At 35.1% G+C, this 17,289-nt stretch overlaps 2 protein-coding genes across 2 annotated transcripts; one reads left to right on the top strand and one right to left on the bottom strand.

Moving 5' to 3' along the window:
* Positions 1-4,489: 4,489 nt before the first annotated feature.
* LOC132054863 (RING-H2 finger protein ATL67-like) lies at positions 4,490-5,515 on the bottom strand. Its single transcript, XM_059446824.1, has one exon. It carries the CDS (start codon positions 5,391-5,393, stop codon positions 4,761-4,763), a length of 633 nt encoding a protein of 210 aa, XP_059302807.1. The 5' UTR covers positions 5,394-5,515; the 3' UTR covers positions 4,490-4,760.
* Positions 5,516-11,104: 5,589 nt separating this feature from the next.
* On the top strand, positions 11,105-13,283 carry LOC132053528 (uncharacterized). The gene is made up of 2 exons (XM_059445601.1): positions 11,105-11,637; positions 12,837-13,283. The coding sequence occupies exons 1-2, from the start codon at positions 11,112-11,114 to the stop codon at positions 12,935-12,937; spliced, it is 627 nt and encodes a 208-aa protein (XP_059301584.1). The 5' UTR covers positions 11,105-11,111; the 3' UTR covers positions 12,938-13,283.
* Positions 13,284-17,289: the final 4,006 nt, after the last annotated feature.

The raw sequence follows: 17,289 nt of genomic DNA, 5'->3' as shown, positions 1-17,289 counted from the left end.
CGAACTGTAAAAGTAATCATATGATTATTTATTATATAATTGAATTTCGAGTATCTTTTTGTAAGGAAATGTGCAAAAAGAATGCTGAAAGTCGGAAGAAACAAACCATTCCGCACACAGGTGGATCCAAAGCTAACTCCAGAAGAAGGGTTGAAATGGTGAAAGATTTTAACTTATTCATTTAATTTTAATTTTTTTTTTTTGGTAACTAATAAACTTGTATTAATAATAAGAGAATAATTACAAAGCAGTCAGGCTATAACACAGCCTGCTAGATCATTTGGGATCACCCCTCTAACCACAAAAATAGAAAGTAAACTATCAGCTATATATACTTCAATCAGTAGCTATAGTCTACAGGCCGGAAAGCACCTCTTGAGCATTCCTTAGAACTTGCACATATGTAACCTAGACTTCACTGGAGCGGATGCTCTAATACTGCAGATGCAGCCAATTACCTTGGCAATGCTTTCCTCTTGTTTCTCCCTTTTCTAAAAAAATTCTATTGTTCCTCTCTATCCATAGAGCAAAGATAAACTCTGCATACACCATTCTATGTGATTTAGTGATTGCAGCCTTGTTCCAAGTCCCAACATCTTTTTTATGTGTCAAGTCCCAACATGCCTTAGTGATTGCAGCCTTGTTCCAAAGCTTCAAGTTGATTATTAAACTAACTTATAATTATTTCTAATTAGTTAAGTTATTCTGATATGATTATTTCATTTATAGCTGGCCGAGACCGGACAAATGCCTGGACGAGCACATATTTATCTTGCTACTCATAAGAATGAAAATGGATCCTATGTTAATGAGGCAGCGAAAGATATATGTGTAAGTTTCTTATATCTCTGTTCAATTATTTTTTGTTTGTTTACGAGAATATGAGCTGCAACTGAGTTCTGTTAAGCTGAAAAGTGCAGAAACTGACCATTATATGACCATTGTACATATACCAGTTTGTTTGGAAAATTGTCCAGAAATTCTAAACTAATAGTTGCTAGTTTTGTTGAAACAAACATAGAAATATGTGTTATCCAAGATGCCTACTTGAGAATGCAAGAGCACACCTTACCCCAACGGCTACACTTAATAAAACTTGTTAAATATGAAAGAAGGTATCTTGGTTTTGGTAAATTCAAAATGACAAATTTGTGCTGAGACACTATTGTTTTTGCTTATGGACATACTGCATTGAAACCTCAAGAAGATTACCGCATACGAATTATCGACCATTGTACACTATCATTTTTTAGCAATAGTAGTAAAATTTGATAAAATCTTTTGGCACTGGAAAGTTCTCTATGTTCAACATAATCTTAAAGAAATAAAATAACTGACAATTGATCTTACTGTTTCAGCTCAAAATGAAAGTAAACTTTTTACTGTTGCTTCTTTTTTTCATATGTTCTAAATTACTTATTAACATTTTGACAACGAATTGCGAGTGTACTATATTTAGGAAAAAGTTCAGCTAACTTTGAGTCAAAACACCGTGGATGAGTCTATAGTATCGCCTGATAACGCAGTTGGCAAGGTGCTTGGAAAAGAGCATTTTGGAAGGGTGCGGTGTTTGGGATTGGGAGCTGTCCCCTCTAGAGTTTTAAACAAACAAGACCTCGATTTAGTGGTATGAGTGCTCCAAGGGGTGAAGGTTACGGTTTACTTGAGTTAGACTTTGATTCGTGAATCGTATATACATTTATAGTTGACAGGAGATTGCATGATTAGGTCTTCGGACATGGAGTTTGGATGGATATATTCGCAATTTAACAAAAGTTATGTGTAAATAGTAACTAGGGTAACAACGAGTATTTTAATTAAGTGTTGAGTGCTACTATCGATGAGGTTTATACGTTAAGGGATATGAAGTGATTATTTGTCGTGGTTCAAAAGGGGTATTCAGAATATGTATTCCTAGGTATATGTGATTTTCGTATTTATTTTCAAGTATATTGAAATATTCATATGATTGTCATTCTTGTTAATGAAAAGGATTGTCTTGGGCGGATTGAAGGAAGGCATAATAGTGCTACGCCCATCAAGGGCAAAACTCATGACATTGTTTTCATTCATTGGCATCATTGCATACATTGCATGTGGTTACGGGGTAATACATGGAGCAGAAAGTCTGAGTACATACCAGTTGTGTTATTCGGTTGTATGGCCGAGTTAGGTTGGATATGAGGTACTATTTGACAACCAATCATTGGCAGTAAGGTAAAGGTAAGTATATCCATACAATGTGGATCCGCGTCCAAGGCTCTTTCCGGAGCGGAGGATTTATGGCTCGGTTCCGATGAGTATCTGGAACGAGTGGTACATGGACACTATGGGTCCCTTGCAGGTCATGATTATGGGTCCCCTGCAGGTCATGACTACTGAGCAATGACATCAGTTAGCATGTATGTACAACGAGATTGGGCCCTTGCATCGCATTACATTTCATACTGTTATGTCCCTATGTTTGTGTGCTGTCAGTCTGTTATATTGCATTGTGCATCTCGTATGATTTTGTTGAAGTTGTGTGAGGAGGTGGTCATTATGAAGGTAAGTGTAAGAGTGAATTACTAAGTGGTAAGTTGTTCCATGGGTGCATCATATCTTGGTAAGTGATCTGGATAGAGAAGCTCTACGGCTAAAAGTTAGGAATTAGGTGTTAGTGTAAATGAGGAGATGAGACTTAGTTAATTGGCTTAAGGGAAAATGGAATGGGACTTCAATGACTAGTCAGATAACCGGTATCACTATGGGGATAAGGGAAGTGGGAATAACTGAGAGTAGAAAGGTAAGTTCGTGTCGGTGTAATAATCTATGTTGGGAGTTTTGAGGGTCGTTGACTTATCTGCTTATCTTATTGACTATATATTGTATTGCGTGAAATAATCTTAGTCGACCTATGATGCTTACCAGTACGTGTGGTGTACTGATACTACTCTTGCTACATCCTTTTTGGGTGTAGGTGTGTTGCAGGTTTAAGTTGGAGTTTCTTCGTTTGGATTACCAGGCATCATCCTGCAGCCTCGCTCATCTCATTCCAGGCAGAGGTTGAGTCATTTATTTTTGTTTTCCTTGTGTAGTAGGAGCTCTTGTACCTGTCTAGACTAGATCCGGGGGAGTTTTCAGTTTTCTTGTATCAATAACAGAGTCCGTATGAGCATTTACTTTTAATTATTGTGAGTTTTAAGAAATTGTTAGTTATAAAACTGGCTGAATATTGGGTTGGTTGGTAAGGGTTCGCCTACTAGTTAGTAATGTGGTAGGTGCCTGCACGGCCCGCAAGTTGGGGTCGTGACAATATCGGTGTCTCGTGCAAAACAGATTATAGTAAGTTAGGAAGAGCTGGTACTATGTCGAAATAACACCACAATTGTTCTATCCCCACAGATGTTAGACTGGCGAGCTCACATCGTGGCTCCGGATCTTTAGCTGAGCCATCCCAGTCATGTTCACAAGTCGAGACCGAAATCACTATTGCTGAGCCATGTCTGGTCCGTCTTCGTATTTCAAACTTTGATTCACGCTGCTGTGCAGTCCGATTTTTACCAACAGTAGCATACCTAACGGTTCTTGGTTTCTTTCTCTACCAAGCTTCAAGAGAAAGAAGTTTTCAGCAAATAAGTTGTTGAGAATGCATAACTAAAGTGAAAAGGCTGAATTCTTACAGAAATTTCTCAATTGGTAGATTCGTTTTCAAAGTTCCTTTTAGCGTCCATCTCCAGCAACCCACTCAACCTTAATTCAAACAGAATTGATATAGTAGTTGACTGACTGAGTTGTTGACTATTTTTTTATTCTGATCTTGGCACTTAACTCTCAATCTAATGATTAGAATTAGAAGATTTCTACGGCACGAAGGTCATATAAAGGTCGACCTTATGTTTCAATTCTAAAAATTATTATAGTTGAATTGTGAATTATTACTTTATCAGCACTTGTAACAATTTTGTCTTTTTCGTATTATTATATTTTTAGAATCAGTAATTTCTTATGAGGTACTACTTAACTCAATCACTTGCCGTTACTATTAAAAAAAAATTGAGATTTTTTGGCTGAGTTACTCAAATGGATTTAATCATCTAATTTTCGGTTTTCTCATAATCTTAATTAACTACATCTGATTACATGAATAAATATTTTGAATCGCACTTAAAAGTTAGAGCATTTCTTGACTTTTTTCTTGGCTGGCTATCAATCTTCTGGCCATTAATTTTGCTCTTTTCCAGTTGATACAAGGAGCGGATTTTTATTCGATAATAGAATCAAATCAATTAATTTATTTATAAATTAAAGTGAGAATGTAGAGGTTCACATGTCTCTGTATTGTTGGATTGATTTCCAATTCTCCATTCAATATAATCAAGAAAATAATAATCACAACCCCCTGCAATCTCCAGCATTTAAATATTCAACAGAAATTCCAATTTCAAATATAACCAAAAAAGACAAAAAAACAAAAAAAAACAAAAAAAAAAAAAACAAAAAAAAAACAAAAAACAAAAAACAAAAAAACAAAAACAAAAAAATCAAGCGCCCTACAGTAGGAAAATCTTTTCACACTTCCAAAATTCCCTAATTCTACCCATTCATCCATTACTCATCATCACCGGAGACAAAGGATTTTAACTTATGTTTTTTTAATCTTAGAACGATGAAAATTTAACAAGTATACGGGGTAATATTTAATAACTTTCTTTAAAATACACTGTTTGAGCAAAAGTTACTGAAATTCCGCCTATATTTGGGCTTCTAGCTCCGCTCCTTCAGTGCCTCCTTCGACCATCGGAGTACTGTGAAAGTGGGATCACCTCCGACAACGGTGTAGATAACGGCGTCGGCAATGGAGAGTTCCGGCAGACCGGACACGTAGCATTCAACTTCAGCCACGCATCTACACACAGGACATGAAAATAATGCTTACAGTCTGGTAACATCCTTAACATCTCCGCATCCTTATAATCACACAAACATATAGAACACACGACGTCATTTCCGTTCCCGTTTCTCTTTGAGTAAACCAACTTAGGGTACGAGTTTATAACAGCTTGATCAAGTCCCACGTTGGTATTCTGGGATGAAATTTCGTCGTTGTTTTCTTCGTCCTCAGCGACGAAGATTACACGTGGGACATATATTCCAGTGCTATCGGTGTTAGGGTTTCGGGCTCGGGCTTGGGCTTGAGCTTGGGCTTGACGACGGCGGGCTGCTGCGGAACGGCAGCAGAGGTAAGAGGAAAGGAGGAAAGTGGATAGGAGAAAAAGGAAGCCAAGGGCAATCGCGATGGCGTAGCCAAGGCCGATTTTGTTGAGATTATCGATAAGGGTATTGGTGGTGGTGGTTAGTGGTGGTGGTGGTGGTGGTGGGTGGCCGTAGAGGGAGGAGTAAATGGTGGACATTGGGAGAAGACTAAGAGAAAGGTTTTAAGGTCCATTAGGTTAAGGCAAATGAAGGGAAATTGGTTTAGAGGAAGGGAAGAAAAGTGGGTGAGTGGAATAGATGCTGCATTAAATAGTGTAGTTTGAATAAGGAAAAGAGTCATTTATTATGGCCAGCTTGGAAGAATAAATGATAGAGTGATGACTTTGCTCCATTTGATATTTGGACAGGACATTCCTTAAAATTTCAGCTTGGGTTTTGGTCTTTAGTCCAAAATGGTCAACTCAAAGCCAAGAAAGTCCGTTCCTCTGTTTACATTTTGAGAAGGAGTTCAACTTACTTGGAAGGAAAACAAAAAAAAAATTTAAGTAGGTGTTTGGACATTTATTATGGCCAGCTTGGAAGGAATAGGGGACAGTGATGACTTTGCTTCCTTATTTGATATATTTGGACAGGACATTACTTAAATTTCAGCTTGGGTTTTGGTTTTGGTCTTAGTCTAAAATGGTCAACTCAAAGCCAAGAAAGTTGGTTCTTTGTGTTTACATTTTGAGAAATAGTTCAGCTTTTTTGGAAGGGGAAAAAAAAGAGTTTTTGTAGGAGCTTAGATATGATTTGGTTGAGATTTTAGTATTTGAAAGTTTAAAGTTATATTTAGACATGCAAACACACTTAAAATCTCGTGAGTGAAAATTTGAACCTTTTTTCTGGAAAACTCATAAAATCTATTTTTCAAACTTCAAATTTCATATTTCAAATTTGAAAGTAAAATAATGAAAGTCAATTTGCAAATAAACACTTATTCAAAATAATCTCAATTATTATTTCAAAGACTATAGTGTCTCATTTTTTTCAATGGAGTAAGAAAATCCTCTTGGAAGGAAGTAAAGTCCACTGCTTCTGTGCATTTTCAAGGTTACTTGATGTTTGACGGAAAATGCATACATTTAGCCGTTAATTATCTCGCATTGTAGTTCTTTCGTAATCATTTGAGTAATACTTTAATTGGTCTATGCGCTTAATGTTTGTGGTTTTTTATGTTTAGGAGTAAATCGGAGAAGAAACGAGCTATTTAGGATCGGGGAGCTTTGAAGCATGAGTAAAAGCTCTAAGTTCAACCGCGATGGAGTTTGGTGTTCAAGGACACGCGAAGAAGTGAAGGAAAATGACCAAGCCCTGGCAGTGGCGGAGTCAGGATTTTCATCCAGGGGGTTCAAAAATTCTAAAAGTTAAATATACGAAGAAGTCAGGGGGTTCAACATCTATTATATATACATAATAAAATAATTTTAACTTTGAAAATACAATGTAATTTTTTTTGCCGAGGGGTTCGGATGAACCCCGGACATCTGTTGGCTCCGCCCACAGCCCGGCGAAAAGGCGGGGGGCCTTGAGGCCGCATCGCGCCGGCAAAGGACGGGGAAAGCTAGCCACAAAAACGAGAAGTCTGTTAAGTTGACCAAGCACGATGCGAGCTGTGCTGCGCTAAGAGTTTTTTTAATTGAAGGTTTTGTTCGGAATTTTTAAGGGTAATTTCGCCTTGGCTAGTTTATACACGGTATAAGTACATTATAAACTCATTTTTTTTTAGGGGAATTCATACTTTTGGAGCAGAAAGCAAGGGTTAGAGTCATTCTTCATAGGGTTAATCTCGTTTCTCTTTTATATCATCATTAATTACTTATCATATTATTCTTGAATTTGTTTTGTTACGCTCCAATCATGAGTAGCTAAACCTTTTAGTTTTGGAGTTGTGGTATAATCATGAATATTGACGTTTGAAGTTTATTTCTCTTTTAGCTTGAGTTATTCTTTAATCCCGTGTTTAATTGCTTGATCGTATGCGCAACAACTAAGTTCTATCAACTATCTAGCATTCATATTTGGGAAAGATACTGTTAGTTTAGAGAAGGGTTAAAGAGGGCATGATCTAATTCCCTAAAAGTAGGACAAGGATTTGCGACTAGGATAGGAATATACCTAGCCGCCGTGTCCAGTTTCTCACTGTAAACTTATTGCATTCATAATAGGTCAATTCCATATGAATATAGGCGGTGGTCTATTTTGAATAGGCAAGTAGTAATTCGGGAGAATACTATGAGTATTAGAAATCTGGTGAATTAGCAATCGGTGATAATTCTGATTAAGGAGAAATAGTTCTAGAACTCAATAGGATTGAACCAATCGCAACCACGAACATTCATCTTATTGATAAACGAAATTAATATTCTTCGTTTGGTTAAAGTGTTCATTATTTGTTTTCTTTTTATTGTAATGAGTTTAGAAACACGACTTTTGGGTTTAACCCTTGTATAGATAATTAAGATTGTTTAATTTAGTAAATGGTTGATCATAAGTCTCTGTGGGTTCAACACTCTATAATCTTATCACTTCATTACGTGTACGATCCTGTATACTTGCATGTTCGTTTGGGAGCAATAAATTTTTGGTGGCATTGCCGGGACTTAGAAATTAACTGTTTAACTAGAATAGAGTTTTTCTTGTTATCTATTCAAGTGTTTTTTTTTTAAGTTTAATATTTTGTTGTTCTTCTTGACATAGCATTTTGGGATAAAAATTTGTCAAATGTTGGTTATTCTTATTTTGGTGATCCTTATCTGATTTGTGGAGGATCCCACCTTTGTGATGGGATATGGGTTGACCATCATAAAATTGGAGGCTTCGTTCCGAACTTCAAGATTCACAATATGATTATGTGGATACTTAAAGAATGGAGAGCAAAGCCCAAGACAATTAGAAGCTCAAAATAAGAAAGAAGACCCATGTTTTTGGTCTTCAATTAAGAGGCCCTAAGTTAATGGGTATTTTAGTATTTTTGCTTAGATATGAACCCTAGTATAAATAAGCTATTATGTCTTTATTTTGGAAGATAGATTATGTTGGATTATGAGTGTAGATTACTCTTTTGAGAGTAGGGGATTGTCCCATACCTCCTCTTGAACCTCTCTTGAATTACTACGAGTAAGTAACTCATGTATGAGTTCATATCTCTTCTCCCTTTAGATTATATTTCGTATTTGAATGTTAATCTAATTAGTTCCTAGATTCTCTTCATTATTTCTTTGGGTTAATTGATTGCATTTCAATTCTAGATTTATCCTTTCTTTCTTCTTATCCCATATTCGAGATTATTGGTTGCATTTTTATATGTCTAGATAATTAATTACTTAGGTGTGTATTTATCCCAACAATTATCTTAATCTCTCTATCCTTTTTATTGCTCTCCATAATTGTTCTTGGTGTTCATGTGGGATTGAAGAACCCATCTTCAATTTCTTTGGATTCCGGAGCCCATTTCACATCAAATTGGTATCAGAGCAAGGCTAAAGAATTGTTAACAATTTTTAATCCTTGACATTGTTATTTTCTGAAAATTCAAAAAAAAAAAATCTGAAAAAAAAATTGAAAATACACAAAAAAAAAGGGTTTTGTTGATTGGAAATCCATGACTGAGAAGTTGAATTTGATTTGGTGCTTTGTTGTTGACTAAAGCAAGAAAGGAAAGAAGAAAACCCAAAAATTCCATGACCACCATTAATGGAGCTTGAAGAAGAAACTTGAAAAATGAGGTATGTTAAAATCCTTGATTGTTGGGAAAATTGATTATTGGGGTTTGTTGATAATGATGTTGTGAAGCTATGGTTAAAATTTCAAGTCATTTGGTAAAGATTTGATGTGGTTTTGATCAAAATCTTTGAGCCAAAAACTTGAAGAAGTTTGGAAGAAGAAGAAGACTACAAAAATTTCAAAAATAGCCACAATTTTCAGAAATAGCCAAATCAGCCCTTTTCATTTAAGATATAGCATTTTCAACTTCACTTTCTCATCTTTTCTTGTTATTTCTAGCTAGTTTACTTTGAGTATTAGTTCATACTTAATGTTAAATTAGTTTTTGAGTGCTTTTATTTTATTTTGTGCCACTTTATTTCATGCTTTTCTCTTTTGTTTCTTTGGTAGTTCTTTGTTTCCTAGTCCGTTAGTTTTATTTGTCCTTCTTTGTTATGACATAAATTTCACTCCAAACCGATACTTGGATACTTATTTGAAGGAATTTGAGATTGATTGGTTCTTGAAGAGATTGTGGACATCCTTGAGAGGTAAAAGGCAAAGAGTGGTGAGCTCATTTGAGAGTGGCCATAAAAGCCTTCGGCCTTGAGTGTAAACACGAGTGTTGAGTGATATAAATTTTGAGTGATACACTAAGGGAGTGATTTGTGAGATCCATTTTGTTTACCTAACCAATCTTCTTTATTTTTCAAGTATGTCTTTTGTAGGTACAAGGAATTAAAAGGTAGACATGGATGGTAATGAGAATTCAAGTGGTGGTTCCATGAAAGGAAATGAAAGGTGGAGTTCATCCAATGAACCGGCTTATATTCGATATGGTTTTGATACATGGTATGAGTGGTGGTATGAAGAAAATGTGATTAAAGAGAAGGAACTCCGTAAAATGAAGCTTCCTTGTTTCAACGGGAATGATGGTCCGGATGTATACTTTGATTGGGTCCAAGAGCTTGAAGAGACATTTCACATCTTCAAAGTTCCTAACCTACAAAGAGTAATTTATGCCACCGACATGTTCATAAATCATGCTTATCGATGGTGGAACGAAGTGATGAGCAAAAGGTATAGAGATAACCTAGGTGCCATCACAAAGTGGAAAGAATTTAAGAGGCTCATGGAAGAGAAATTTGCTCCTACATATTTTCGAGAAAAATATTGTGGTGAATATATTAGAGGATCTACTAGGAGTAGAAAGGAAGAGTATGATGGAAGTTTGAAGAAATATGCAACAAGGAATAACGCCAAGAAAGAAGACTTGAGGAATAATCAAGATGTGAATCCTTTGTCATATATTCTCGAAAGGAAGATCAAGAGATGCTTCTTATGGTGTCAACCATAGACATGAAGTTAAGAGCCCTTTTTACAAGTCAAATGAAGTCCTTGGAGCATATCTCATGTCTAAATAATAAAGTCCTTTGCTACTTATAACAATGAGCATTCGAGTGGAGTGCAAGGTAACTTGGCTACACTTAATTATACTTCCAGTGCTAGTAGTGATAAAAGTGTGTCTTGTCAAAAATCTTTGGGAGCTAGAAATTGTTTAGAGAATGTGAATGAAAATCATGTTAGTTCTAGTAGTCCTTACTTAAAGGAGCTTACTCCTACTTCTACTTGTGCAATTGTGTCATCTCTTGAGAAAAATGTTGAATTGTCTACTTGTGATAAAAATGATACTTCTTGTGTCAAAAATGATACTTCTTGTGTCGAAAATGTTGTGGGGTCTAAAAATTGTGCCTTTGGTGAAGTTGTTGAAAGTAGTACTTCTTTAGTGAAAAATGCAAATGATGAGGTTGTGCTTGGGAATGAAGATTTGCTCATAAGGAGATCCTTATCTACTTGTTTGAATGAAGAGGAAGAAAGTACACAAAGGCATAATATTTTCTACACTAGATGCCTTATTTTGGAAAGGATGTGCACTTTGGTAGTGAATGGTGCTAGTTGTGATAACTTGATTAGTGCTACCTTGGTGAAGGAATTAAAGTTAGAATTTTAATCATCCTAGGCCATGTAGGTTGCAATGGTTGAATGAATGTGGTGAACTTAAAGTGAGTAGAATGGTGAAAATTCCTTTCATGATTGGAGACTATAAAGATGAAGTAACTTGTGGTGTGGTGCAATTATATGCTTGTCATATTATTCTTGATAGAGATGTTATGCATAGTGGGAGGAAGAATCACTACACATTGGAGATGGAAGGAAAAGTGATCAAGCTTGAACCGTTGGAGCCAAATGAAGTGTTAAAAGAGCAAGTGAATTTAAGGGCGTCCTTGAAAAATACTACAAGAAAAAGTGAGGATGAGAGAGAAAAGATAGAGAGAAGTAAGGGAGAGAAAAGTGACAACTCTAGAGTGGAAAAAGGAGAGGAAAATTTGAGTGAAGAGAGTGAGTTGTCACAAGAGAAGAGAGAAGAGATTGAAAAGAAAGTGAGAGAAAAGAAAGAGGGAAAACAAAAGATTGAGAGTGAAGATCTTTCTTATTCTAATGTTCCTAACTTTTCTACTTTCTCTAGTTATTTTGTGTCTTGTGAAGGAACTCTTGGAGAGGAGAATTTGAAGGAGCAATCAAAAGGGGAAAATTCATCTTTGGAGAATTTGGAAGAACAAGGTACCTTTTCAAGAGAATCTATGGGCTTAATTGAGCAAGATCAACGTAAAGAAAATTTATTTGAAGAGTTTCAAGGTAAAATGACTAAAATTTCTACTCTAAGTACTTTGAATGACTGTGATGAAAGTTTGAGTTTAGAAGTTAGTCATAGCATTTTGAGCATAATGCTTCTTTAGCTTGTGATGATGATTCTAAAGTTTGTTGTGAGCATCTACTAGTTGAATTGAGTTGTGGAGATCATGTTAATTATTCTTGTGAACTTGATAATAAGTTGCAAACTAGTGATGTTAACATTGATGAATTTGGAGAGCTATGTCTTGCTAATGTATTTGACCATAAAGCTTGCATTTTTATTGAAGATCATTGTGTGAATCAACTTGATTGTGAATCTTTGACTAGTAAAGATGAATTTAATGTTGGCTCATATGATGGTCCTCCTTTATGGGATGAAGAAAGTCATGATTCATTTATAACTACTTTGACTTCATTTGATGAGATACTTGATGTTAATAGTGGTTTGAGTTTTGACTATAATATTTTGTATTATAATAACATGACTTCTTCTCATGGCTTCAAAGTGTACGATAATCCATTATGTGGAATTGAAATTGAGGATGTTGAAGAGTGTGCTAGTGAAAAGAAAGAATTTGGAGAGATTCTTAAAGTTAATGAATACTTGTGCAAAAAGAAAGGTAAAGTGATTGATGCTACCACTAGTGTTAATTTCTTTACGTACTCAATTCCAAACTTTTAAAGAACATTCTTGATTGACTATGCTAATGCTTCTAGGAAAAGGGATAAGAATGTTTTATTTGACATTTGGATTGAATGTTGTGAGCCCAACAATTTTAACATTGATTTATTTGTGAAGGTTTACAAGAAAAATGGTAACCTTGAACTTTTATTTGGGGGTATCCTATCCAATGAAGTTTTTAAGTTTCGTAAAGTCAAGAATGATTTGTATTCATGGCTTACGCTTGGACTCGATAAATCTATAAGATTTGATTCATATAATGAGACACACTTTGTCTGTAATTGGATAGGTCTTAGTGGTTTTCATGTTTGTGTTGGCTCTTATGCTAATTCTTGTCCTTTGATCTATTTAATCATTGATTTATATGGCAAACTTGTCTTTATTGGATTCTTAGATGATTGAGTTTACCATAAATGTGTACACATGTTGATTGTGGGGTTACTTTTGAGGCTTGCTTATATCCATGGTGATCTTAAGTTAATGCATGATCTTTACTTTATGTTTCAACGTTTAAATTCAGGGATGAATTTCTTTAAAGGAGGGAATGATGGGATACAGGGTGACCATCAAAAAATTGGAGGCTTCATTCCAAATTTCAAGATCCACAATATGCTTATGTGAATATTTAAAGAATGGAGAGCAAAGCCCAAGATAATTAGAAGCCCAAATTAAGAAAGAAGACCCAGGTCTTTGGTCTTCAATTAAGAGGCCCTAAGTTAATGGGTATTTTAGTATTTTTGCTTAGATATGGACCATAGTATAAATAAGCTCTTATGTCTTTATTTTGGAAGATAGATTATGTTGGATTATGAGCGTAGATTACTCTTTTAAGAGTTGGGGAGTATCCCATACCTCCTCTTGAACCTCTCTTGAAGTACTACGAGTAGGTAATTCATGTATGAGTTCATATCTCTTCTCCCTTTAGATTATATTTCGTATTTGAATGTTAATCTAATTAGTTCCTATATTCTCTTCATTATTTCTTTGAGTTAATTGATTGCACTTCAATTCTAGATTTATCCTTTCTTTCTTCTTATCCTAGATTCGAGATTATTGGTTGTATTTTTATATGTCTAGGTAATTAATTACTTAGGTGTATATTTATCCCAACAATTATCTTAATCTTTCTATCCTTTTTATTGCTCTCCATAATTGTTCTTGGTGTCATGCGGGGTTGAAGAACCCATTTTCAATTTTTTTGGATTCCCGAGCCCGTTTCACATCACTTTGGCAACACTGTCATAATATTTTTCGGGAATGATTTATGCACACCTCTCCAATCCATTAAGTGGAATATTTGTAGTATATATGATCGTCAAGATAGTCATTGGAATGGTTGTCCTAACTCTTATTCCCCATCCCTGAGCCTCTATTATGATTCTCTTGTTGTTTGTGATGCCATTAGGAGTATTATTACTGCCGGCTAAACCATAAGGCAGCCAAAGCAACTGCTTGGAGCCCCAATTTTTTAGGGCCCCCATTTTTACCTAAATATATTCTATGTGTGTTTGTGTGTGTGTGTATATATAATATGTACTGTTTCGATTAAATTTTTATAGAAATTTTTGGGAAGAAAGTAAAATAACTTTTTACCTTTTAATATGGGGACCGATGCACTAATGAGGGAATGGAATAATTTACGAAATAATTTCTAGGTTATTATAGTATTCTTCATTTTGTTGCCTCATTTATATCTTAACAACTAACATGGATCCACATTATTATTCCTATATTTACCTTTTTCAATCTCCCTATCACTATTATTGTTCTCAATATTATGAAGTCTCTCAATTCTCAAACGACGACAAAACTTACTGTATTTGCTTACAAAAGATCAAGACTTGCCTTTAACAAGCAATCATTATATTGAAGCAACGCAACATTATTTCGATATCATTATATCAACTTATCAATTTTTTAAGCCATGTTTTATTATTCTAACGTTATATTATATTTTTTATTGAAAATTTGTATTGTTGATATTCTTACTTCATATGTATATATTTTTGTTTTAGTTATTATTATAATTTATTCAATTTAAATATGTTAACTAGAACATATGAATCCAGTTATGCCAAAAGAGAAAAAAGAGAAAATTTTAAGAACTAATTAATTTAAATTACCTATATTATCAATTGAAAAGGAATTGCTAGAACAAATCGATTATAAAATAATAATTAATGACTTCGCATCTAAAAAAGCTAGAGGAGCAGCCTTTACATAAAAATATATATGAGGATCTTTTTAAAAATAAAAAAAAATAAAAAAAAATTAGGACATCTCTCTGAAGTTTGGATTTATGCCCCCAATATTGTTAAGCCAGCCCTGATCAGTATTATTAGTTAACTCCAAAACTCAAAGGTGAATTCAGAATTTAGGTTGTATATGGCTTAATAAGTGCCATTCTCAACTATTTCTTTTGTCCTTTCTGATTCTTATGATTAGGGACAATGTGTTGTGATGCTCTTTATGTTTCAGAATTAATGAACTTTACAGGAGATACTTCGCTTCTGTCATTGTAACGGTTCGCATTTTTGCGGGTAGGGTTAGCGCTCGGAAAAGCTACTTCGAAATCGTTGGTGCTCTTTAGGACTTTGTTTTAAAAGAGTCGCCACCTAATTTTTAAGAAATTAGGAAAACCAATTTTGAAGGGTTTATTCATACTCCATGAAAAAATTCTTCTTAATCCAAAGTTCTAGGTAAGGGTTACGTGATCCCCTAGGAAAGGTGTTAGGCACCCTAGTATTAAGGATCCGTATTATACGGTGACCTTCAAATTCCAATGTGTGAGTATTTGCATGAACTGTTTAATTAGTGTTCATTTCCAGCTAAAAGCCTGTCAGGTTATATATCATTTTTTGAAACGAATTGAATATATTCCCTTTACATATAGGTTATTTAGGTTCAGATTTATGATACCCGAGTATAATTAGTTCCTTTTATATATCAGGATAGTAGGCTTTTTATAGAAAAGGATAGAAAGTTTTTTTTTTTTTTTTATAGTCTAGGTGAATAGGTTTTATTCATGCCTCACTCACATGTGGACCGGGTTAATCCGTTTAATACATTTCTAGAACATCCTTACCTAAACTTTTTTATAATTATGGGAGTGAAAATTGGACCCTTTTTTATTTTACAAGAAAGAGGTTCTTTATTTTTGCACGTTTTATCCTTAACAAGTGAATTGAATTTATGGTCAAATAACTTATATATATCCCTTTTAAAAATGTGCTTGCTATTTCTTTATTGAACAAAGTCTCAGATTTATTTTAAGGCAAAATTCAGCTTTGAAATCTATTTTGTTTTCTGGCCCCAAAAACACTTTATTTCAGTTATTTAAAAACGTGGGCTTTGGCCCAGAGTTTTTTAATCCATAGATTTTAAAAAAATCAAGTGGGCTTTGACCAAGAGAAAGTTTATTAGGTTTTAAAAAACAAAACTGCGTGGGCTCTGGCTCAAATATACCTTATTTTAGCCATTAAAACATGAGCCCCAGTCATGTTTTCTTATCTACAGTTTTATCAAAAAAAGTCAAATGGAATTCTTAGCTTAAAAATGGCTTATGTCATTTTGTTTTTCTTTCAAAAAACCAAACATAAATGGGCACTGGCCTAAAAATATTTCTATGAACATTTGATTTTCTTAAGAAAAAGATTGTCACGACCCATTTTTACGAGGCCGTGCGGGTACCTATCATTCCCGCCGCGATAGGCGAACCCTTATTCCAACGTAACCAATTCAAGTAAAGGCGGAAGAAATACATATAGAATAAGTCTCAAAACATCCACGTAAGATAAATTGCGGAAATACTAAAGACAACCCCATAGATCTGGTCTGTTCATATAAGAGCACTAACTACATACTACAAGTTTGAAAGATGATAAAGTCTCATAATACAACTGTCTCGAAATAAGAGTAAGATAATAAGTAAAGGAGAGAACATCCGGGCAACTGCCGTCACCGTGCTCACCCTGGAATGACTCTACAGTAGCCTCGCCAGTCAGCCACGAGGGGAAAGAGTGGAACCTGTCTAGTACTCTGCATCGATAAAAGAATGCAGCAAACATAGGTCAGTACAAAACAACAGTACCCGTAGGTATCATCGGCCGACTAAACATAGCTGATATAATTCAGACAATAAAGCAGGATAGGCAGATAAAGCAATAAGTACAAGTCACAACAGTCAGAAACAAGTATTCATCATCACCTAGATAGAGCATCTAATCCCAAATATGTCAAGTCTCAATATACCTAATCCGAAACTAACATCACAAGTAACAATACCAAATCATCTCAATATAAGCCATGAATGCAATGCAATGCAATAATGTATGAATGCAATGCAACGCCATGCAAATGCTCTGTACACGTGTACTCTGGACGGAAATATCGACGTCTCGGTAGCACAACCCAAGGTGACTCGCGAAGTCTAAGTGCCACTCGTCCTGGATCTTTGCCCAACAGACAGACGAGACCAGGATCTTTGCCCATGGGGGTTCTCACCGGCAACACCCTGGGGGACCCGTGGAGTCCATGCACTCATTCAATCCACGATTCCGGGACTAACATCGGATATCGGACTCTCACATCACCCTCATTTAAAAACCGAGCCAAGCTCATCACAATGGTTCACCAAGTACCAACAAGTCTCAACAGTATGTTATGAAGAATGAGAATGAGTGAAATGCATGTGTCAACATTAAGAATCAGCTCAATATCACAAGTACCAACATAGGTACCCCAACAATATATCAATGTCACAAGTACCAATATGGGTACACCAACAATATATCAACGTCACAATTACCAACATGGGTATGCCAATAATATATCAATGCCACAAGTACCAATATGGGTACGCTAACAATATATCAATGTCACAAGTACCAACATGGTATGCCAAACAATATCATCAATAACTAAACAGGTCAAACGAAAATCTATGCTAGTGTTATCGACAAAGTAAAGTAACA

Source organism: Lycium ferocissimum, chromosome 4 (assembly GCF_029784015.1).
Source record: "Lycium ferocissimum isolate CSIRO_LF1 chromosome 4, AGI_CSIRO_Lferr_CH_V1, whole genome shotgun sequence".
Lineage (NCBI taxonomy): Eukaryota > Viridiplantae > Streptophyta > Magnoliopsida > Solanales > Solanaceae > Lycium > Lycium ferocissimum.
This window is presented reverse-complemented; position numbering and strand designations above follow the sequence as displayed.